The sequence below is a fragment of the Leuresthes tenuis genome, unplaced genomic scaffold, assembly GCF_036924035.1.
Source record: "Leuresthes tenuis unplaced genomic scaffold, fLeuTen1.0.hap1 SCAF_2, whole genome shotgun sequence".
Lineage (NCBI taxonomy): Eukaryota > Metazoa > Chordata > Actinopteri > Atheriniformes > Atherinopsidae > Leuresthes > Leuresthes tenuis.
The window spans coordinates 5,190,981-5,214,148 of NW_027325356.1; the positions used below are offsets into that span (position 1 = coordinate 5,190,981).

Consider the following 23,168-nt stretch of genomic DNA (forward strand, 5'->3'; position numbering starts at 1 on the left):
AACTCTTCTGAAGCTAATGCTGGTATGTTTGAAAAGGATTTTGAATACTGAACAGGTAAAACAAGATAAATAAACAAATAAACATTTTTCTCATTATTTTCTATGTTGTTCATCCCATTACATTATTACCCGATATGGTATTTCCTCTCTTGTCTCTTAGAAGTGTGTTCACAAAGCAAACACAACAGTTTTACAGCTTCATATTTCTTTTCTCAAGACCAACAACAACACAAATCATCATCTTTCTCTTCGTCATCATCGTTTTTTCTCAAATAATCAATAAGAAGGGACCCTAAAGCGGGACCTCCTTAAAGTATCAAAATACGAGTAAAGTCGGAGTTTTTGAACACATCATTTAACCAAACTTCCACATTGTAAATAGGATTTCCTTAGAGAGACGTTCAAGTTCGTTCAGCTGTTCCGGTCAACAAAGTTAAAACCGGAAACCACTTTTTATGTTTTGCGTTGTTAATGTTTGCGACTCAAGGCTTGGGCTGTACAGTACGTCCACCGTAGATACGCCTCCTTATCGACTCTGTTTCAAAGTGCAGCCCCCAGAAGATTAGAAAACAGTTTATGTGAAAGTTCATCAGGCAAAAGGACGTTTCACCGGCAACGACACACCTGGATTTGGTCTCAGTTTGACTCCCACTCACTTGTGAACTGCGTGCTTTGCGCGGAGATCACTTTAACGTTGCTGTTTAGGTGCTTTTAGCAAGTTTTAAAAAATGAGACGAGGTGAAATGACCGAGGAAACCTCCGGAGCTGCAGTTTCCTCCCCGGCGATCGCCGCAGACAAGCAGAAGAGGATGAAAATTATATTCATCGTGTACATAATCGCCGCTTTGGATGTCACCTGGATGTTTTTACAGTTTTCTGTTACCCCTGTAAGTACCCCTATATTTATGTCAGAGCAGGAAACCGAAATCCCCCTGCCTGTCTTTGATTACAGCGAGTTGACGGTGAAAATGAAACAACACAGTTGTTATAATGACAGAAGGTCTGCAGCTTTACATGTAAAAGTGACCCATATAGTGTGTCACTGCAAGGTTAGCTGCTTTTGTTTAGTCTTGACAGCATAAAGCTGCAAAATACACAGTCTCCACAGTAGTGGGAGAAGTTAAAAAACCCTATCACCCTATCACTTTATGCAGACTTGCATACTTGTAAATAAATACATTGTTTAAAGTGAAAATACACATTTTAAGTACTTTACTTGAGAGTTTCAAGCCTGCATTTTGATCCACGGCAGTCATCTGACAAATCTGTACATAAAATCAATGCAGAAAAAGATTACAATCAGTTATGTATTATGTTGTTAAACTCAGTGATCTTTCAGTGATAATGCGGTGCTACTTTTAACACTCTTACATAGTGCTTTAAGTAGAAAAGAGGAAAGTGAGTATCTTGACAATATCATAATTTTTTTGCATATTTTCTAACTCCAAGCTGTATAAACTTGAATGATTAATGGATTTAACCATAGCAGGTGATGTGTATCTGTGTAATGAGGTAGAGTGTGGCCTAAGGAGGTCAGTGAACCGTCAAACGTTTTGTTGCAAATGGTCAACAGGGTCGCAAGAAACATATTGAGAATAAAAGACACAAATTAACTGCCAAGAATTTGAGAAGAATCGAGCGTGAAGCTACCAGGAACCCATTATCTGCCAGTGCTGTCATATTCCATAACTGCAACCTACCCAGAAGCAGAAGATGTTCAGTGCTCAGAGACATGGCCGAGGTAAGGAAGGCTGAAACACGACCACCTCTGAGCAAGACGCATAAGCTGAAGCATCAAGAGTTATGGACTGATGAAATGAGAGTGGCCCGTGGCTGGGTTGTAGCTTCACTTCGAGTCAGACGCCAGCAAAGTGGAGGTGGGATACTGGTATGGGCTGGTATTATAAAAAGATGAGCTCGTTGGACCTTTTCAGGTTGAAGATGGACTCCAAATCAACTCCCAGACCTACTGCCAGTTTTTAGAAGACACTTTGTTCAAGCAGTGGTACAGGAAGAAGTCAGGATATTTTAAAAAATGCAATGATTTAAGGCCTTAAAGATGAAAAGAATACGTCACGGCCCCCTTCCTCACCCGTGGTGAAACTGACAGACTCCATGAATGGAAGGCTTATCACTGTTATTCAAAAGAAGGGTGGCTATTGGTCACAAAATGAAATAAATTTTTCCCATCACGTCAGATGGGAAAAATGTGTGTTTTTAATTTAGCTGTGTAATAATTATGCACACTAATAGTTGCCCAATGACTGTGCACATATAGATATTCTCCTAGGAAAGCCAAAACCTCACTTTTACTGTCTTGAATATTCATGTTTGAGGTTTATTAGCATTTTAAATTGACCGAGAGCACTGTAGCTGTTCGTTAATACAAATAATCCTCAAAAATATGACTTGCCTAATAACTGAGTTAAGTTTGTCTGTGCATATTAGAGCTGAAACTATTAGTCCATTAGTGTGTAGAATTTCTTTTTTTTTTTGACTGAGTGATGTATCAAAAAAGGATTCATTAATTAAGAATTAAAATAACTGTTCATTTTACATCCAAATTTAAAGACAGTGTGTTGTATATATGTTGTAGGCATGTTTTATTGCCTCATCAGTGTAATAAACAGTGACATAAACATAATGCAGAAAATTAACACTACTGGCAGTTTTATATTGCACCAAATAGTCGTATTTACAGTAGTGTATAGTAATGTATTTACTATAAAACATGTAATTTCATTACAGTTCAAAGATAACTGCACAAAAGCTTGTACTAGTATCATAAAATGGTCATATGCAGGCAAATGTTTCTATTGAAAAATTCGAGTCAGCAGCTGCAAAACTGTGGCAGAAATGGAATGATACATCTGATTGTATAAGCAAAATATTATGAAAGAAACACATGTTTGATAAGAGCTGATATCTCTAAGCATGGAACAGGCTGCACCCACTGTAACCTCTTTACTCCTCGATAGAAAACTCTGAAATCGTTCACGTCTTGCACAAATATGGCCGACAGTCACATTCATCAAAGTCTGACTCATACCAGTAAAATGTTATGTCACATGTTTGTTATGGAGCAGGTAGTTGGTCACCTGTCACCTCCATCTTACATCACACGAGTGTGACTGAATTAGAGATATCTTATGGAATTATTGTCATTTTTCCTCAGGCCGAGTGAGTGTTACATGGATAGATTTCATACTTTAAAACTGTGAAACGTCATGTAGGAGCAGTCAAAGTTTGGACACACCTGCTCCTGCAGCCCTTCCAAACAAGCCATCCTTGTTCAGTCTTTTTCTAACTGTGCTGTCATGACCTTTAACCTTTAACATGCTAACTGAGGCCTGTAGAGTCTGAGATGTAGCTCTGGGCTTTTTCACCTTGGGGTGAACTTGCTGGGACGTCCACTCCTGGGCAGATTGACAGCTGTCCTGAATGTTTTCCACCTGTGAATAATCTTTCTCTCTGTAGAATGATGGACTCCAGATGGAAATGACCTTATAACCCTTCCCAGACTGATGGGCAGCAACAACTGCTTATGTAATGTTAGTAATTGAGTAAAACAGTTGAGTTGTTGTCCATCTGAGGCTTTATTTAACTAATCTTAAGACTTTAATAAAACCTTTAAATTGAAACAGGGTGTACCTTCTCACTACAGTATGCAGCAAATATGTTTAAAATTTGAGGCTCTGTGCACGCAGAGCTTAATGAGGTTGTGGGTTTTCCAACAGTCTTGATGGAGCTCTCATATATGCTGAACACTTTCTGATTACATCTGAGCACCAACCACCCCAAACAATCCAGCTAAGTTTAAGACAGGTGCCTGTGGAGGCTGGGTTTTCCAGCTTAGTGTTCCATCACTGTCCTTTGCTGTCGAACAACAGCTCTTCTTTGGTATTTCAACATTTTCTGAGTTAACTTTTGACCAAGCTCAGTTCCTCAGTGAAATAAAAACGGTTAATATGTTTCCAGAAGTGTGATGCTGTTGAAAAAGATAAGTAGTTCCTGAAAGGAAACTCATTTTTTGTTTACTTCACAATCTACACAAGTTTTTTCATAGATTTGAATTCTTAGTTTTAGTTCTATGTAGAAATGCATGAGGTTTACTTGTCTAAAACTGGTTTCTCTATATTATTTATTCATTTCGTCTCTACAGTATTTGGCAAAGAAACTTGGCTTCGACACCTTGTGGTTTGGTTATTTGCAAACGACAGTCGGTGTGATTCAGCTGATTGGGGGCCCTATGTTTGGAAGGTAAGTGCAGGGCTCTGCTGCTTGCTGTGCTGTGAGCAGCCCTCACTGCTCTTGTCTGGCAGTAAAAACGTGTCTGCGGGCTTTTTGACTTTGTTCTGTTGGCAGGTTTGGAGATCTCTTTGGGGCACGGGCAGCCTTGACTCTCTCATGTGCTGCAACTTCTGTATTCTTTGTGCTGCTGGCCATAGCAGATAATCCTGTCCTCCTGTTCATCCACAAAATCCCCACAATCGTCATGCACGTCATCCCCGGTGAGCATCATTCACTTACAGTCAATCTCTGGCAACCTCAAGCCAAATAATCATCTGATGTGGATCAATCATTATTATCTCATTCTTTCCTATGTTTTTATGACTATCTTTGAGCACTTTAACTGCTTTGAAAGTTTGACTTTATTCTCAAGCTCGCAGGTTAATTTTTGCTTTAAATGCATCATAATTAGTAAAACCCAGAGGCCAAAAGAAAATAATTATCCTAACTAGCAGCAGCGTGTGACGTTGTTGTCGTCTACAGCTCAAATCATTTTGTAATTTTAAGCAGAAACTGTAAAAATGTGTTTAAAAAAAGAACATTTGCTGCTTTTCTCTGTAAATTATCAATGGTGATTGAATATTTTGGGTTTTGGAGGATTTTGCTGCTGTGATATTCACGTTCTGTTGTTTCAGTAACTCTGAATATGGGACATTTAGTGCTTTCTTCTGGTGTAGATTTACAGAAACTCACAGCTAATTACAATTATTAGATGTATAATTCATATAACAAGCATTGTTTACAGCCTTCAGAAATATGACTGAAGTGGTTCTGTGTGTTTAAAAATAACGAAAAGTCACTGAAATGTTGCTTTACTGCCGTGATCTAAACTATTTATTCATCTGCAGTGTTAATCTCATTGAATTTGAATTAATTTTCCTGAGACAGATGCTGTTTGACCTTTCATGTTCCGTCTCCTTTCCACAGCTTGTCAGATGGTGGTTACAGACCTGTCGGAACCTGAGAAACGGGCCGATTCTTTAGCCAAGCTCGGCCTGTGCTTTGGCATCGGCATGATAGCCGGCTCCACATTAGGTGGACAGCTGAACACACACTACGGGTGAGTGTTGTTTCTGTGTTTGGATGTGAGAAGTAGAACCACTGAAATATATTCCCAGTGTTTCTGTTCCTAACATCAGGCGGGAAAAGATTTAGGAATATGTATCCAGCTTATCAGAATTCAAATTAAAGTGCATATAAATGGCTTATAGCATGGAGCCGGTAACACTAATGCTGTTGTACCGGATTGCCTGCATTGATTAAAACCAGCCTATAAAACAGTTTTAAGGCTGGTTTTAAATCAATTTCTCTGAGCCAATAGGCTGGTTTATTAGTTTATTCATATTTAGTTATTCATAAATGTTCCTGTTTCTACAAACAGTAAATGAATTAAATAAAATCAACCAGTGTGCCAACTGGTCTGTTTTTATAGACATCAAAACCCAAGAAAATATGACGATTGTAAAAGAAAAACATCCAAAACTGCTTAAAAGTTCACCAAAAAAATGTGAAACTGTTCGTTGCGTTTGTTTGGGCTTATTATACTTCCTGTATGGCTTCTTTGGAGGCTATTCCAGCGGTGTCAGGGCACCACTGTCTCAAAAGAGAAGCCTACTGTTTAGGTGGAAAAGTGCAGTGAGCCCAATGTGCCTGAAGCAGCGGTATGAATAGTTACAGCACTGTGACGTCGCAGCATAATCACAGCTTTAGGGGGCCAGAGGCAGCACAGAGGGCTTCTGATGTTACAGGAAACTGATAATATGTGAGATTATAATAAGCAATCAGCCCTCAGTTTCATGGGAACTTTCTGACGATGACAGAAACTGTGAGCTGCTGCAGAGTTAAATCAATGTGGCCGATGTGTCCTACCTCACAGGCTGAAGCTTCATCTCAGATTTCACCACTTTGATGATTAAAGATAAGACTTTGTGTCCTGTCAGTGCTGTGCTTTCTGCTTGTTTTGCTGCCCCTAAGTCGCCAAAAAAGTATCCTCACTTTAAATTATAATGGAAATGCAACAAAACCACGATGGATATGTGCCCACCTAATGCCGCCTCTGTCCTTTATTTTCAAGGGAGAAGTTTACTGCTTGTGTTGGCGCCGCGGGGAGTGCTGTGAGTGTATTGTTGGTTTTAAACTTCATCCCTAAATCTACTAAAGCTGAGGCCTCCAGAAGCAACACTAAATGTAAGCTGCACCGGTCGTTCTCAGCTGTTTGTGAATCTGTGAAATGCTGGTGTATTTAAACATATGGCACAAAGAGCTAAGGCAGCGAGAGGGAGCGGGCGTTGCATTTATTCTTGCTTTTTGCGGCTCAGTCATACCTGCTCACTAACCAACGCGTTTCATGTCGTGAAAAACTCCCTTTCAGCTCATGAGTTCTTCTCCAACTTAGACCATCTTTATAATCTTGTTTGTTTGTCTCTGGATCAGGTTAAAGTTTGTCCCAAAATGATCCTGTATGTGTTACCATTTTTACATTAATCACTTTAATTACAATTACTAACTGAACTGTCATAGCAAAAGTAAGTTTTTCCACATATTCGTTGAAAACATTCAAATATTTATATTTTTCACTGGCTGTTTTCTCCACATGGACTTCTGTGTGTAACCTACAGATTCTGATTATTTTATTGGCACCCCCCAAGTAACCAGCAATCTAATGTAATAACTTTTACATTTTTAGTTGATTTGTCTAACAGTGATAATTCTACATTCATGTCATAAATCTGACATTTTCAGATGCAAACCCAAAACTACGAGTTTAAATAAAACCTTATTCCTGCTGCTTCTTAATAATCAGAATGTTCATCTGGAGGTAAGATTCAAGTCACTGCTGTTAGCTACAAAGTGCTTAATTGAACCGCTCCCATCTACTCGAATGCTCTCGCAAAATGCTTACGTAACGACTCGGTCCCTCCGGTCGTCACAGGATTGTCCTCTAGCAGCTCCTACAGCACGCTTAAGACAATCCAGACTCTTTTCATGTGTTGCTCCATGATGCTGGAATGATCTACAGAACCCTACCAGAACAGGGGCGTCCCTGTTTATCTTCAAGAAAGTCTTGAAGCCCAAACTCCATCTCCTGCCCTGTACTTCCCTCTATGCCTGCAGTCTCTCGCTACACTGTCACCTCTGACAGAGCCTAAGTGGTGGTTTCCTTCTATGTAGCTTATTGTTAGCTGTAATGTTATATCCTCATTTTTAAGTAGCTTTGGATAAAAGCGTCTGCTGAATGCAGAAACATAAGAAATATGTAGAATATTCTTTCTCTCGTCTGTCATTACCAGCAATAAGCTGAAGAAGTCAAGTTTTTTCGCTAAGATGCTGCGTAATAGTTGATAAATAAAAGGGACAATCCAGAATATGTTGATTTTCAGTGCCTCTGCAAATTGATTTAATGTTAACAACTACAGTTAACTGTAGTTGTTAACTCACCCTAAACCTAACCCTAACCCAATGCTGTGTTAGCTGCTCAGTCACAGCTTTGTGCACAAAAAGATTCAAACATTGAACTGAACAGGAATTAAACGCAAACGGCTCATAGAACAAAAAAAAAGCTCTGGTCATCAGTAGAATAACATTTCCAACCCAGCTGGAATGCTGGGAAGTCATATGATGCTTCGTTAGCTGGTTACCTTGGTTACAAGATTTCAAATCTAATCTTACTGCTGCTCCACTACTGATGGTAAATCCAACCAAATAGATGGAGCTTTTAAAAAATGTGGCTCCTGAAGCTGACATCGGGCACTTGGAAAAGACAAGCCCCATGTCAGACTATCATCATCATGTCATGTCATCGATCCTGCCTGATATCGGGCGGGAATACGCACATATTCAACAGAGAAACAGCAGCCTGGAGAAGGAAAACCTAGCTCTGAAGAAGAAAGTTGAGTTTCTGATGACTGATGGTGAACAGTTAAGGGTGGAGCAGCAAAGACTCCACAATGCGGTCAACACTCGAGACATGCTCAGGACCCAACTGGTGCACAGCAAAAATGAAATATTGGTGTTGGGTAAGAGGATTTACCTCCAGGAAACGGACCTGCGGAGGGAGCGCAAGCAGAATGAGGTCCTGAAGCTCGAGGTTGAGTCAGTGAAGAAGGTGCTGCAGTCAGTGAAGAAGAAGGCAGTCAACCGAAGAGCTGAGCATCAAAATCTGAAGGAGCAACTGGAGCAGGTGGTCAAAGAGAGAGATGGCTTCAGTGACAAGTGGCTACATTGCCAGAATGAATGCTCGGAGTTGTGTGACAAGATCTCCAATCAGCAGTCGAGCCTCAACAGAAAGGACTGTCAGTGTAAGGAGCAGATGAAGCAAATCCATCTCCTCAAGCAGGAGAACCAGAGACTTGAGAAGGAGAGGAGTTTCCTTGAAAATGACGTCAAGGATCAGATGCGAAATCTACGAAATTGTGAGGAAGAGCTGCGCATACAAAAGGAGAAGCTCGTCGAATACACAGCTTGTCACTCCGTGGAGAATCTGACAGGGGATAGAATAATTATTTACCCACAAATGCCTCAAATGAGGAGAAATCCAACCCGGGATGCATCTGTCCAGAAGGTTGAGTCCTCACAGAATGAGCTGCAGTGCCAGAACCAAGAGCTGTGGAGAGCTCAGAAGATATGTGAGGAGCTGAAGCAAAGTATGACGCAGGTATCTCTGCAGTTCCAGCAATGCAGGGTGATACTCAGGAACAGAAAAGAAAAGCTGAAAGCTGTCACAGCAGAGAGGAACATGTACTACAGCGCGGCTGAAAAAAGGAAGAAGGAATTAGCAGCCATCAGGAAGGAGACGCTCAGTCAAAAGCTGCAGAGCTGGACAGCCAAGAAGACAAAGAAGATGAAATCCTCGTCTGGAGTCCAGTCCAACCAGTCCCATCTCCACCCAGAATCCAGCAAAGCCCAGCTGAAGCCCAAATTAATCATTATTGGAGCCAAAATTGAACGTGGTCTTTGACCTTTTTGTAGAAAGCTCGACATGTACAATCTTATAGAAATAAATTATAAATGTAAATCCTAGTTTTCTTTATGTAACAAGGTGACATCTTCATATAAATCTGAAGAGTTAGTGAATTAAAATGCCTTAAAACATTTTCTTCTGACATGATAGGAACATTCAGCTGTGGATCTGTGTTAGATTGTTAAGCCGAGTGTATTATTTGTAGGCGTAAGACTTATTTAGGCCTGGCTGTAATAGATGTTTGTAGGTTTAATGGCCAGAATGCATCTGTCAGAAAAAAACATTGAAGAAAAATGCCCACAAAAACTGCCAAAAACCTGAAAAATGTTTCACAAATGTCTGTGGCTGTTTTTTTGGGTCAGTTAGACGTTATCTGGCAGGTATTCTTAGCCTAAATGTATCAAATATGTCCTGAGAGCAGGACAAACTGGCCTGAAGCTGCTCCTATGCCTCTTTACTTTGTCTCCATCTGTGCCTTTTTGAGAATTTTGCAACCACGATCAGACACGTTTCTACTTCACCATGCAAAGGCCAAGCTTTGCTGCTCTGGCTGTTCCCACTTCCCTCTCAAACTGTTTGAACTTAAGCACAAAGAAGACCCACAAGCAGCTCTTATAATGATTCAGTAACTCCACAATGTGCCTCTCAAGTCTTGTTTGTGAGTAGAATGACACCAAAACTAAAGAAATGTATGTGGAGAGGTGGTTTTATCAGCAAAGAAACAACTTCTCCTGGTACTTGATTTTCTGAATCTGTCTCAAAAGGAACTAGTCTTATCCCAGACACCCCTTTAAACAGGTCAGTCAGAGCTAACATGTCTTTCCAAACATGTTGTTTACTCTTTCTCTTTGCTTTTTTTCAACAGCTGAGAACCAAGACAAGAAAATATTCAGTTTGGGAGATATCACCAGACTGATGAAGTTTCCAGGAGTGATGCGGATTTTTCTTATCAAAATAGTTGCAGGTTTGCCATCAGGTGAGAGTTGTGCTGGAGGGGGTTCGCTCAGAGACATCACAGATTATGTTTAAATGACACTTTCTTTTATGGTTTTGCCATGTTTGGAGGCTGAGTTTTACATGTAAAATGTTGCGGTCGGTCCTGGTTCGGTCTGTGTTTGAAGTTCAGCAGCTTCAGGCATTTCTTGCATGCAATAAAGTAAAAAAATCATTAAAAGACCGCTTAAGGTGAAGCTAATTTGACTGAATTAGTCATCATTGACTGAAACAATATTACCCTCGAAGGTGTGCTTTAACATCATTTGAGCACAACAGTGATGCGGTCAGGACCGAAGCAACTATACAACTAATGCCAACAAAAATAAAATGTATAATCAGAATGTATCCACGTTGATGGACAGTTTGCTCTCAAATTTTAAAGTTTTTTTGCGAGTGCGGGTCACGTTGCCATGGAAACACATGGGATCTGACTAATAACTGAAACACAATCAGTCACGCCAGTAGGCTCCTAATGTGTAATGGAACGTAGTTTTCCACTATGTACATTACTACGGAGTAATATTTTAGGTGATGAGTCAGGCGTGCTGTCATGCTGATTTGAGCACGTTCTAAATCTCTTCTTGGCCAATCAGATTGCTTGGTCGGAACTACTTGTTGTATAATAACATTTATAATGTCAAACAAAGGGTCAGATGACAGAAATGTGTTATCTTACACAAGAATTGCTCTGTTTTATAAAGGCATATTTCAGGTGATGTTCTCGATCATTGCTCTGGAGTTCTTCAAGCTGCAGCCTCAGCAGAATGGCTACCTGATGGCCTATTTTGGCATTATCCAAATGGTAAAATCCAGTTTTTTTGTCAGTGGTTGAGGTGTTTGCATGCTTCAGACGGTATTTGGTCTTTCAGGTTGTTCAGGGAGGAGTGATCGGTCGACTCACTTCCAGATATGCGGAGAAATCGCTGCTGCTTTTGTCCATTGGAGTCGCAGCTTGTGTGGGTCTGGCTCAGGTAAACGAGAAAACTTTACACAGACTTTACACACATCTTAGCTGGGAAGACTTGATTAAATGAGCAGACTTGTTTCAGCTTCATGTAGTAATTTACTCAACCTTGATAGATATTTATATTCTTGTGTCTTTAGGATGTTCTTTCCTCACTTTTAAAAGATGAATTACTCCTTCATGTAATGGAAAATCTCAAAACTTTCAAAGTAACTTACATGTTCTCTTACATGTGAACATAATGCACTGATGGAAAACCAATTAAACTCTGATATGTTCATTAAAACAGTGCAAAGACTTTGTTTTTCAAGAATGTGAGGATTTTTCATCAGTTACAGAGCAGAAGTTTGGGTGAATATTTGTAGATGGAGGGACAAGAATGAAAACCAACATCGAGTCATGATCTTGATCAGGAACTCTCCTGAAAACCATAATCAGTGACGCAAGAAAGAAAGAAATAACGAGACCCATAGCTGCTGCTTTTTCTTGGTCCAAACTCGTTCAAGATGATCTGAGGCAGAGTGAAAAACTGAGCTTTGGGCTGATCAGTCAAAAGATGCCTGGCATAGGCACCACAATGAACAATAATTACAGGTGTTGTCTGGAAAGATGTTGTATGCTGGCATCTAAAATCCTGTCTGATGTAATTCTGAAACTGCGATTGAAATAACTTCTTCTTCCTTACTTGGTGCAGGCTTACATGCAGAACGTGTTCCAGTTCTGCATCACCGTCACACCAATGATCTTTTCTTTGAGTGTGTTTAATGTCATCACTGATACCATGCTCACCAAGAGCGTCCCCTCCTCCGACACAGGTGAGCTCACCCCCATTATCTCCTTTCAGAGCACACGATCGGAGTTGGCATTCTCAGGGATATTTTAGGTGCTGACTTGGGCTCTCATAGTTAACGCGTTAATCGCAGTGCGATTAATTAAAGAAAAGAAAACGCGTTAATATTGTTTGATCGCTTCCTTAGCAATTGGCTTAATAAATAGGAGAAAAGTCACTAAGAGTTCTTAATCTGATGTGTCTAATGACTGCATTTTTTCATTCATTTAACTGTCATTAGGCCCTGTTCTGTTTGTTGTCTACTACTTTCTTCAGTTTTAAGACCACATTGTTCTGGCACTATATGTGCTGTGTTTTTTAAATAGACATGTCAAGTGGGTCTACAATGCACTTTTCTATTTGAAATAAAAGATAAAAGACACTTTTTCTTAGTGTTTATTTGTTTCAAACTATATTTTTAATATAGAGATTAATTGCGAGTTAACTATGGAAAAATCGCGATGCGATTAATTAAAGAAAAGAAAACGCGTTAATATTGTTTGATCGCTTCCTTAGCAATTGGCTTAATAAATAGGAGAAAAGTCACTAAGAGTTCTTAATCTGATGTGTCTAATGACTGCAGTTTTTCATTCATTTAACTGTCATTAGGCCCTGTTCTGTTTGTTGTCTACTACCTCTTCAGTTTTAAGACCACATTGTTCTGGCATTTTATGTGCTGTGTTTTTTAAATAGACATGTCAAGTCTACAATGCACTTTTTTATTTAAAAGAAGAAATAAAAGATAAAAGACATTTTTTTCTTTGTTTATTTGATTCAAACTCTGTGAGTTAACTATGGAAAAAATCGCTTAATCGCGATTAAAAAAAATAATCGTTTGACAACCCTAGTGCTGACTCATAGGATTGAATTTGTATTGCTTGATATGTGACTGCATTTGAATGTAGCTGTTTTAAATTAAAGGAGTGAGGGAAGTGTAACCTTTCTAAATCTCTGATGTGTTGGTGTCAAGTGAAAGGATACCTTCAACAATTAAAACCGAAGTTATGTAACTTACTGACTCCCCTCCCTCTGCTCTTGTACTCAGGAACGATGCTGGGCCTGTGTGCATCTGTCCAATCCCTTGTTCGCACAATCGGGCCGACTATCGGTGGCTTCCTGTATATGAAATATGGAGTTTCCTCTATAGGTATAATCCAGTTTTTTGTGAATATCATCGTGTTTTTTTACCTGCTGTACCGCCGCCTCAGGAAGAGTGAAAAGACCAGGGAATAAAAACCTTCCGGGGTGAGGAGATGGAATTTTATTTTACTTGATCTTAGAGACAATCGTTAAATTTTTCAACGTCATACATTCACAAGTTTATATGACTATAAATCCCTCCAGTTTTCAGTCAGCACTGCTGTTGCTCTTTTGTACAAGCCGTGGATGTTCAGGAGCAAGCCACCAGATGGCAGCAAATCCCTCATTTTACCTGTGGATGCCTCATGTACAGAGTTCAGAATTCATGTTCACGCCTCAGTAACAATTTTGAATATGTTTGCTGCTATCGAGACTCTATTAAAGATGATTTTATATAATTGAATACTGGGCCAGTTAACACAATTTTTTATCCAGTTTAGATTTATAGTGGTATTTTGCTTTTTTATGTGTTCTTGGTTTTAATCAAACATTTAAAAATGTAATATATTTGTATGTTTTTTGTATTTTTATGCATTTAGCAGACGCTTTTATCCAAAGCGACTTACAAATGAAGCTATAACAAGCTATATAAAAAGCTAACAATAAACTACATAGAAGGAACCACTAGTCCGACTCTGTCAGAGGTGACAGAGTAGAGATAGAGTGCAGGCATAGAAGGAAATGCAGAAAGATAAAGTGCAGAGATAGAGGGGGTAGGGATATTTATCATACTTTAAAGGCAGTGTGTATTAAACAGTTCTATCATATGATGCTTTTTAGAGTTTTAGCTTTAATAATTGTGTTTCCATTATGGTGCAACACTATACCAAATGCTTTCAGAGCAGAAACCTGCTCTCCTAACACGTCCAGCCAGCACTTTCATGAACTTCTGCTCTCACTTTGTACAGCTGTACCAACCCTACCTGTACTCTGTTATTTGAATAGATGTAAAGGTATGTAGCACCGTCTGTGTAGACCAAGGTTTCTCACTGCTCTGAAGCTCCTCACTTGTGAATCTCTTTGGATTAAAGAATATTCCAAATGATGAAATGTAAATGTGAAGGTTATTATTGTGACAACATGTCAGCCGTTATGATCCAGATCTTTCAAATGTCAGCTGTATGGACTTTAGATTAAAGTGAAATGAAGATCACATGATGACCGTACCTGTGATGGACAGACGACCCGTCCAAGGTCTATTCCGCTTTTTGCCTGATGGCAGCAGGAATAGGCTCCAGCTTCCCCGTCACCCTGAATTGGATTAAGTGGATATAGAAAAAGGCTGGATGGATGGATGATGACTGAATACAGTAGAGCACACTGTTAAAGATTTAAACGGTTGTTCCCAGTACTTCTGGGTTTGTGACCTCTGACGGTGTCTAGTTGACGCTCATTGTCACATTTCAAATGTCTGCAGGTTGTTAAGCAGAAAGCAATAACTTCCTCCTTCCAGTTTAAGCAAAGATTAGAAAAAAATGTCAAATAAATGTGTAGCACTTCCCTGGTTACCTTTAGTCTAATGGTACCATTCATTCTAGTGATATTAATGGAGGTTATAACTGGAATGTAGATTATTTCAACTGGAAAAGATTGCAATTGCGGATACTAACTATAGTTTACTTACGTCCAGCTGTAGGCTAGAATTACGGATGTTCATGCATCTCTGAAAGAATTTATAGTTTTTTTATTTCTGACTCAGCTACAGGAATCTTCCCCTGAACTGAGAGGCTAAGCCGCCATGCAGACAAGTAAAATGGATCCATTTTGTGTTATTAGGGCTGTAGGAGTTCAGTTTATTAGAAAAACATGCGTTATGTAATGTCATTGTTGGATAGTGCGATGATAAACACATACTTCAGTATATGGTGCTAATCTAAGGTTTACTAATATCGGCTGCATTCCACTTCTGCACACATACATGCTGGTTGCAGAACTGCAGAAGTGGAATGCAGCTCTCATGAATACAACCATGCTTCTCCTATTTCAAGTCTAAATGTCTTTGGATTTTTGCGATTGTCTTTGCCATGTTGTTATTGCACATGTTGATTTGCGATGATAATAAATGTTTGGTATATTGTGCAGCTGGTGCTGGTGGGTTGGTGTTTCCCAGTCGAAAAGGCTCTATTTGAAACAGTGTTGCTTGTAAACCTGTCTTAATAAAACTGTAGCCAGTGAATACCACTGGAGAGTAAGTTGGACTGAATGCTGAATGCATCCTTTTACATGTTGGTGATTGTTTTGTTCAGTGTGAAAATGTGTGTATTCATCCCACAAAATCAGCTGAAAGTTTCTGACCACTAAAATTTCTGGTTTTCAATCTAGGAGTCAGGTTCTTGCTAGATTCAGACACTCTGAACTAACCTCTGTAAGGGGCATAAAAACAAAATATACATCACCGTGTTAAACTTAGGGAATGGAAGCTGTCCAGTTTGGTGCCGTTTATGTCAGGTGTTTTATAAATATTTGTTACAAAAAACATATGATCTGTGTGAATGGTCTCTGTACTCAACTACCCATCGATTTGATGCCAGATTTAGCGAAATACGTCTTTAAACTTTTCACCTTTGAAGCGTGTAAGTGATTGAAGTCAGCAGAGTAGTTTGTTAGCTGGTTCACTGTTTCATTTATCCAAGTTCCTGGCACTCTCGTACCAAAATCCAATTTATGAAACACATTTAAGGAAGATTACAGTCTGTTCATACCCCTGAGAATCCCGGTAATCTCCTATTATTTTTTTCCCCTTTTTGGAACGAAGTAGCAAAGAGGCTAATTTCTAGTTCGGTAGTAAAGACTTGAAAACTTTTACTGATAGAAAGCCAACATTAGAACTGAAATTATGAGAAGTTGTAACATGCAGAAAGCATGTATAGCAGTTCAGGTACTACTCAGAGCAGTCCCATTTATCTTACCTTTTCACCTTATATTATAGTGTAATTCTGTCACAGTAATTCCATGTGAATGTTACATAAAACAGAACCAGCAAACTGTTAAAAATGTTCATTTTCTAAAGGTGCAGTAAAGTTTTCACTCATCTGAAAAGAAATGCATTTCCAGATGCTGAACATTAGAGGGTATAGTTGCAGACCGAACACAAACTTTTGAAGAAAAATTAGGCATAATGGCTGCAATAACCTGCAAATTTAATTGTTTTTTGGTTTTTTTTGGAAATGAGGCTTTAACTACACCCAATATGACACTTTACCTTTACTGAAAATCCTGCATTTTTCAATGTAGTTCTAAATCAAGACATGGAGTATTTGTACTCTGGTATGTGGTTACTTTTACTTAAAAAAAACTTAGTATTTAAGTAAAATGAACAAATCTGAGATCATTCATGAAGGAAAAACAGTGATACAGGAGGATAAACAAACCTCTCAGTGTTGTTCTCGGCCAAGTCAAAGCATGTTGAAGTGATGTCATACAAATCTGGAGCAGGTGTTTTCATTGTTTTCACAAAATACTCTTGTTTTTGAAATTTGAAATCCACCAAATCCAGATAAATGTGATCTAATTGAAACAGTAGGGGGTCCGAGTTATTTCAGACCCGGCTTCACCTTCAACAGATGCCACTGGTATGCTTTCTTTGGCAGCTTGTTGGGCCAAATATCTGATGAAACCAGCCGCACACACACACAATGGGCTGTGACACTCAGATAATGTAGAAAATAAATGGATTAAAATGCTGCATTGCTTTATTTCTAGTGCAAAATTAAAAGCATTTGAATAGCTGTATGACTATTCAGAAGACAAAGGCATGGACATTATCGTGTAATTAAGTTTTATTTTCACCCTTGGCTAAAATGTCATTTTACTCAGAGCATATATGTAAAAAGGATCTTACTTTGCAGCACAGGTTCAGGAAAGATCTAGAAAGTTGTGTTCTGTGCATGCTTGAAAAGACTTGAAAAGAGTCCAGGGAAGATATGAAGGCTATATTTAGTGAGTCTTAGTTGGCAGGTTGAGACAGCCTGTTTAGATGGACTGCACCTTTAATGTGATCAGTGGGAATCCCATCATCTGAGTCTGATCCCACACCTGCACCAGGTCTTTACCCACTAGAGCCCGAGCCGTCTTCGGAAACATTTAGCATTTAGTTGGACATGCTATTAAATCTTCCATCTCTGCCTCTCTGTCTGACTCACAGTGACTCAAGGGAGCTGTAGATGGATTTGAAGGGTGTCACTGTATCTGTGAACCCAGGGGGGCGGTCCGTACCACTGGGGGAGGGTGGGGGGGTGCCTTATTACACTTGGCCCTTTGAGTTAGGGGGAGCCAGGACAATGCTGCTGTTAACACTCCTGACGGGGACCTTTGGGTCCTCTGAAAGTTTAATGTGACTCTGTGAGCGACCTGCGCTCACTGAGGTCAGAGATGAGCGCAGCCCGGCGATGGTCCAAGGTTGCCTTGTGTCAGCACATTGGAAACTAAACGCCAGTGGGGGGGCATCAGGTCCCAGATCTGTTTTGTCCCCTGTGGCATGGATAATGAGGCATCTGTCTCCACTTGCTGCATTGAGAGATGAGGCTCACTGTCTCTTAAAAAGAGCACAGGTTACCTATCTGATTTGTCCACAGCAGGCCAGGGATCTGATCTGAAGCAGAGGAGCCGTCAGTCTAAATGTTTTATACTGTGGCTTTCTTATGTCTGTATGGGCCGCACCACACAGCGCTTCTAATCAGAGACACTTTTCTCAGTGTCTTGTTTAGTGCATCTAGGAAATTACAAACAGATCAATAAAACATGAGCAAGCATGTCCGAAACGTTGTCAGTTTTCCCCAGGAGAGAGTGACTTCTTCTATGGGAAGCATGAATGTTGTGAAATACGGCTGAATTTCGTTTTTGCTGATTCTTGCTCAGTAATACTACAAAGTGGCGTGCATGTGACAACAGCTCAACATGCCTCCCTTCGTCATCCTCTCCAGTGGACCTCGTGGAGCTCACGGAGTTGGCTGCAGGACCGAAAGGTGATCTTAGGGGGGTTTTGTCTTGGTGTAATCAGACAGCGACATCATCAATCATGAGAGGGGGAATTACAGCGGGTTACAATGGGAGATAAGATAATGAGTGGGGCCACAGCGCCCTGGTGAGGAACAGCTCGAGTTCCCATCCTGATTACATGGCAGCGGCTTGGCTAACCTGCTCAGGACTTTCTCTGCACAAATCCCAGAGTGGTGTCCAACAACAGAAGAGTTGCAGGATTTTAATGCCTTCAGGTTCTGAAAAGCTGCTCTGACTGAAAGCACATTCAGAGCGGATCCTTTCATGGCAGATATAAACTGCAATATTACAAGTAAGCACTGTTTGTGTATTCAGATGGAAAGCTCACTGTTGTTACAAGACGGTCCGAGCAACTGCAACTATTTCGGGGGTCCCCAATGATTCTCAGGTCTTGCATTTGATCCAGTTTATACTGATGAACAAGTCAAGTATAAGTCATTGAGTCATTGTAGCCATGACAACTATGTTTGTGTCCACAGAAAAAGGCTCCACAGAACCACAACAACTACCACTGTAAAGATGGATGACTTTAGACTGTCCTCCTTGGTTTTGACCTCATATAACTTCATATAACCAGTTCTGGTTCTTATTTAAAGAAGGATTGAACAATGTTGGTAATAAAAGGTTAACAGCTGGAAAAATCTCCTTCACTTTGGCTTGTTTTATATAATTTGAATCTGTTGTTTTATCCAGGAAAACTAATCTCTGTACTTTGAAGTAAAGGTGAACAGACCTTTATAGGCCCTGGGTGACAGCTGTGGTTGAAATACCACAGAGGCTGTTCTGAGTTTTTTGGGAGTTTAATTCACACGCAGTCATGTGAGAAAGAAAGTTCACACTCTTTCAGTTGCTATAATTTGATGTATTCGGACATAATGAAAAACCATCTGGTCCTTACCAGGATTTAAGATTAGGTAGATGTAACCTCTGTTTAACATAAACACATTCATATGTAATTATTAATTTAACAAAGACTAAGCCTAAAACTTAACATAGCTCATAAGTTAATAGTCTGCAGTTCCACCTTAAGCATTAATAACTGATTTTCTGTGACAATTTTCAGTCTCTCACATAGTGTGGTAGAACTTTGGCTGCTACTTACGCTGCTAATTCTTCTTGAAACATAAATCATGTACTCAGTTTTTCACACTTATGTGATAATCAAATTAATTTTGGCATGGTGTAATATGCCATGAAGGCCGACCCTTCTTTTGATAGATCAAGACCAACATAACTGCAGGATGATCTGTAGTTATTAGGTTAGTAATAGTATTTTTCTACAGTATTAATTATGGAAGCTTTTCCACCAGAGCCTGCTTGGTGTTAAAGAAAAGAAGACCTTTGGTATTACTAAGAAGTATAATTTGTAGATCCTGACTTTGTTATTTTATTGAACCGCAGTAGCAATTTGAAAAAAAGCCATTGGCCTCTCAGCCATCCTCTTAGAAAATTGATTGGTAATTTCGTCTTTGTGTGTGTGTATAAATCTTGCTTTGACAGTGGCTCCAGAAAACAGCTGAGGAGTTCATAGGTTAGAGTTCTTTGTAATATCACATCAAATCTTATGGATAAGTTTCCTTGGAAACCAGGAAGGAAAACATTTTTTGTGATGTATCTTGACACGTTTTAGCTTTATGAGACATTGGCTGGGACAGTAGAGAGATGACAGGATATTAAACTGAGTCGATGTCACCAGTATAGCTGCAAAATGCGACTGAAATACCACCTGTGTTAACAGGGCGTTAGATAAATCATTGTGGTCAAGGTGGAGGAAGCTGCTTGGGATCATAACTAAACAGTAAGTACAGCAAAGGGTCCTTGTGATCTTGCTCCAAGATGCATGACAACAAATCGATTTAAAAAAAAGAACGAGGAGCAACAGTTCACGAGGAGGATTGTGATAAATTTTAAAGTTTTGTGCCAAGCTGTAGGTCAACTCCACCTACCAAATGTGTCCTGACTGGTTATTAGTTATTGACGTCATCTTTTTGTCTGTCATCAGTCTGCAGGTGAGTCTCACGTGTAAAAAATTTCAAGCCGTGTGTTGTCTCGCATCTTAGAAGGTGAGCCGCCCCCTCCTCAGTGTAGAGCGTGCTCAGTCGTGTGATAGCCGCTCTGAGCCCCATGACGCCCGGTTTGTCCAGCACGCTCTGTCCACACTCTCACTCCCTGACATGTGCCACAGCTTGCTAATCCTCCACTGACGCCTCTCTGCAGCATCACACTCGACAACAGCACAATAAATGACCACAGCGCTGACCTCAGAGGGCAGCCGGGCTCTCACCGCTTCAGACAGGATCTTCCCTCTTCCCCATCTGAAGACCATGTTTGTTTTTTCTGGCATTCAGTTCATACAAGCGAGCTGCAACACGTTAGCTGATTATCTTATAGTGTAAAAGGACATGCAGTGGTAATGGAAATTAATTGTTTTCTTTAGGATTAAGACAGTTGGAGATTTAAATATTTGAAGGTAATATTTTTCAAAAGAGAGGATGTGGCTATCATTTTAATTATGGCAAAGCCGATTAGAAAACAATATGATGTATTAGTTAAAGGCGGGAAAAGTGTGCCAGGCGAGGCATCTGTTTGAATTAGCGGCTGTAAGCTCTGCATGTTGTTTGCATGACTCATGTGGAGCAGCATCTGTGTTCTTCAGACATAAATCTGACCATTACTGGTCATAATGGTAAGCTTAAAGGCGACCACGTGTGATGCAACCAAGATTTCATATGGGCCAGTCTGAGTTGTTAACACAGTCAAGTATATACAAGTTTAAAGTCGAATTGCGTTATCAAGCTGAGATCTGCAGTGTGTGAGGGGTTCAGTTTAAGGTGCTCTATCAGAGCTTTATTAAAGGAGAGAACTGCAGTTCAACTTCCCCATAAGTATGAAGTTTTATGGAAAAAAACAACTTGAATTATAACAGCTGATATTGTCTTTTATAGGGAGGTTAGAAAAGTGAAAGTTCCAGGGTCCTCAGAAGCATGGACCTAAACAGGGGTCCAAGGATGATCACTAACAACTGAACAAGACACCAGTCAGCTCACAAAATGGCACCACTAGATGGCAAAAAGCAAGAAAAGAGGAAAACTTACTGCACATAAATCAAGAATTTCTTCATTTCAGCCTGAATTGAATCTTTAAACAGCTCTGGTCAAAGTGTTAAACGACATCAGGTTGAATACTGATTCTGGTTATGTTTCAGTCCTGGTTCTGTTGGATCTCAGTGCTGCGTTTGATACTGTAGATCACAGAATCCTGTTCCTCAGGCTGGAAAACTGGGTTGGACTTTCTGGAGCGGTCCTTAACTGGTTCAGGTCCTATTTAGAAGGCCAGAGTTATTTTGTTACAGTTGGCAGCTATGAATCTGGGCAAGTGGCCATGACTTGTGGAGTCCCCCAGGGGTCAATTCTTGGACCTCTTCTGTTTAACTTGTATATGCTCCCTTTGGGTCAGATATTGCAGAACTTTAACATCAATTATCACAGTTATGCAGACGATACACAACTTTATGTGTCTCTGTCACCAGACAACTGCAGCCCAGCAGACGTACTGTGTCAGTGTCTGGAGGAAATCTCTCCTGCATGAGAGACAATTTTCTACAATTAAATTAAGACAAAACTGAGATCATTCTGTTTGGCAGCAAAGAGAAGAGGGTCAGCATTGGTAAATACCTTGAGACTCGGGCCCTTACAATCACTGACCAAGTTCGTAACCTTGGAGTGTTGATAGACTCAGATCTGACTTTCAGCAGCCACATCAAAGCTGTCACAAAGGCAGCTTTTTACCAACTCAGAAACTCTCCCAAAAAGACCAGGAGAAACTCACCCATGCATTCATCTCCAGTAGACTCGATTACTGTGATGGTCTTTTAACTTGACTGTTAAAAAAGAGCATCAAACATCTGCAGCTCATCCAGAACGCTGCTGCTAAAGTTTTAACCAGGACTAAGAGATCTGAACACATCACACCAGCTTTAAAATCTTTACTCTGGCTTCCAGTCAGTCACAGAATAGATATTAAAAGCCTGCTGATGGTTTACATCTGTGATATGTTCAGAGAATATAAACCCAGCAGAGCTCTTAGATCCAAGGACTCGGGTCAGCTGGTCCAGTCCAGAGTCCAGACTAAACATGGAGAAACAGCATTTAGCTGCTATGCTGCAAACAAGTGGAACAAACTGCCAGAGGAGATTAAACTGTCACCAAATGTAGACATTTTTAAATCCAGGTTAAAAACATTTATTTTCTCATGTGTCTATGCATGAAATCTGCACGATATCTTTAAACTTATCAAGACTGTTGCTTGTTTTTATTAATTTTAATTATTTTATTTCTTTCTATTTATATTCTTTTACATATTTGTAATGCTTTTATTTTATGTAAAGCACTTTGAATTGTTTTGTACATGAAATGTGCTATAAATAAATATGACTTTGACTTAGTGAAAGCTTCTCTCTGCAATAATAACTTCAGTTAATTCACGTCCTTAATGTTTAATGTCTGTGCCTTTAACCTTTTTTAACCTTTTTTCACAGTCTGAGAAACATTGTTTATTGATTTGTGTTGTGGTGCAGGCCTCTTTTATGAGTCTCCTCACAAATTCAAAGGATTATGAACCTTTGTCATCACTGTTGTGATGATTTCCCAGCTGCAGTAATAACTGACAAACAGGAAAGAAACGCATCCTGTTCCGTAACTTTGTGATTTCTCTTGGTTTTATACAATTACCAACCCTGATAATAAAGTTTTCTTATATTATTAGTCTCCTACCATCTTTCTTTAACCTCGAGAAGTTTGCCAACAATGTGCAGGAAATGTTCTCAGAAAAAGACTATAAGATGTGATTTTTGAGCATTCAACAGCATGGGAGAATAAACTAACAGCTGTGGTTTGAATAGCTCAAACTTGAGGCAATGAAGCTGTGGTGGAAATTGTTGATAGTGGTTTAAATCGGTAGAGTCAGAAGGTTCTTGAATATTTCCACAAAAG

At 39.7% G+C, this 23,168-nt stretch overlaps 1 protein-coding gene across 1 annotated transcript; it reads left to right on the top strand.

The window, feature by feature from the left end:
* Positions 1-426: 426 nt before the first annotated feature.
* Positions 427-14,229, top strand: slc22a18 (solute carrier family 22 member 18). The gene is made up of 10 exons (XM_072379966.1): positions 427-887; positions 4,163-4,260; positions 4,366-4,511; positions 5,218-5,350; positions 6,365-6,477; positions 10,116-10,226; positions 10,948-11,048; positions 11,116-11,217; positions 11,905-12,025; positions 13,085-14,229. Exons 1-10 carry the CDS (start codon positions 729-731, stop codon positions 13,270-13,272), a joined length of 1,272 nt encoding a protein of 423 aa, XP_072236067.1. The 5' UTR covers positions 427-728; the 3' UTR covers positions 13,273-14,229.
* The last annotated feature ends 8,939 nt before the right edge of the window (positions 14,230-23,168 follow it).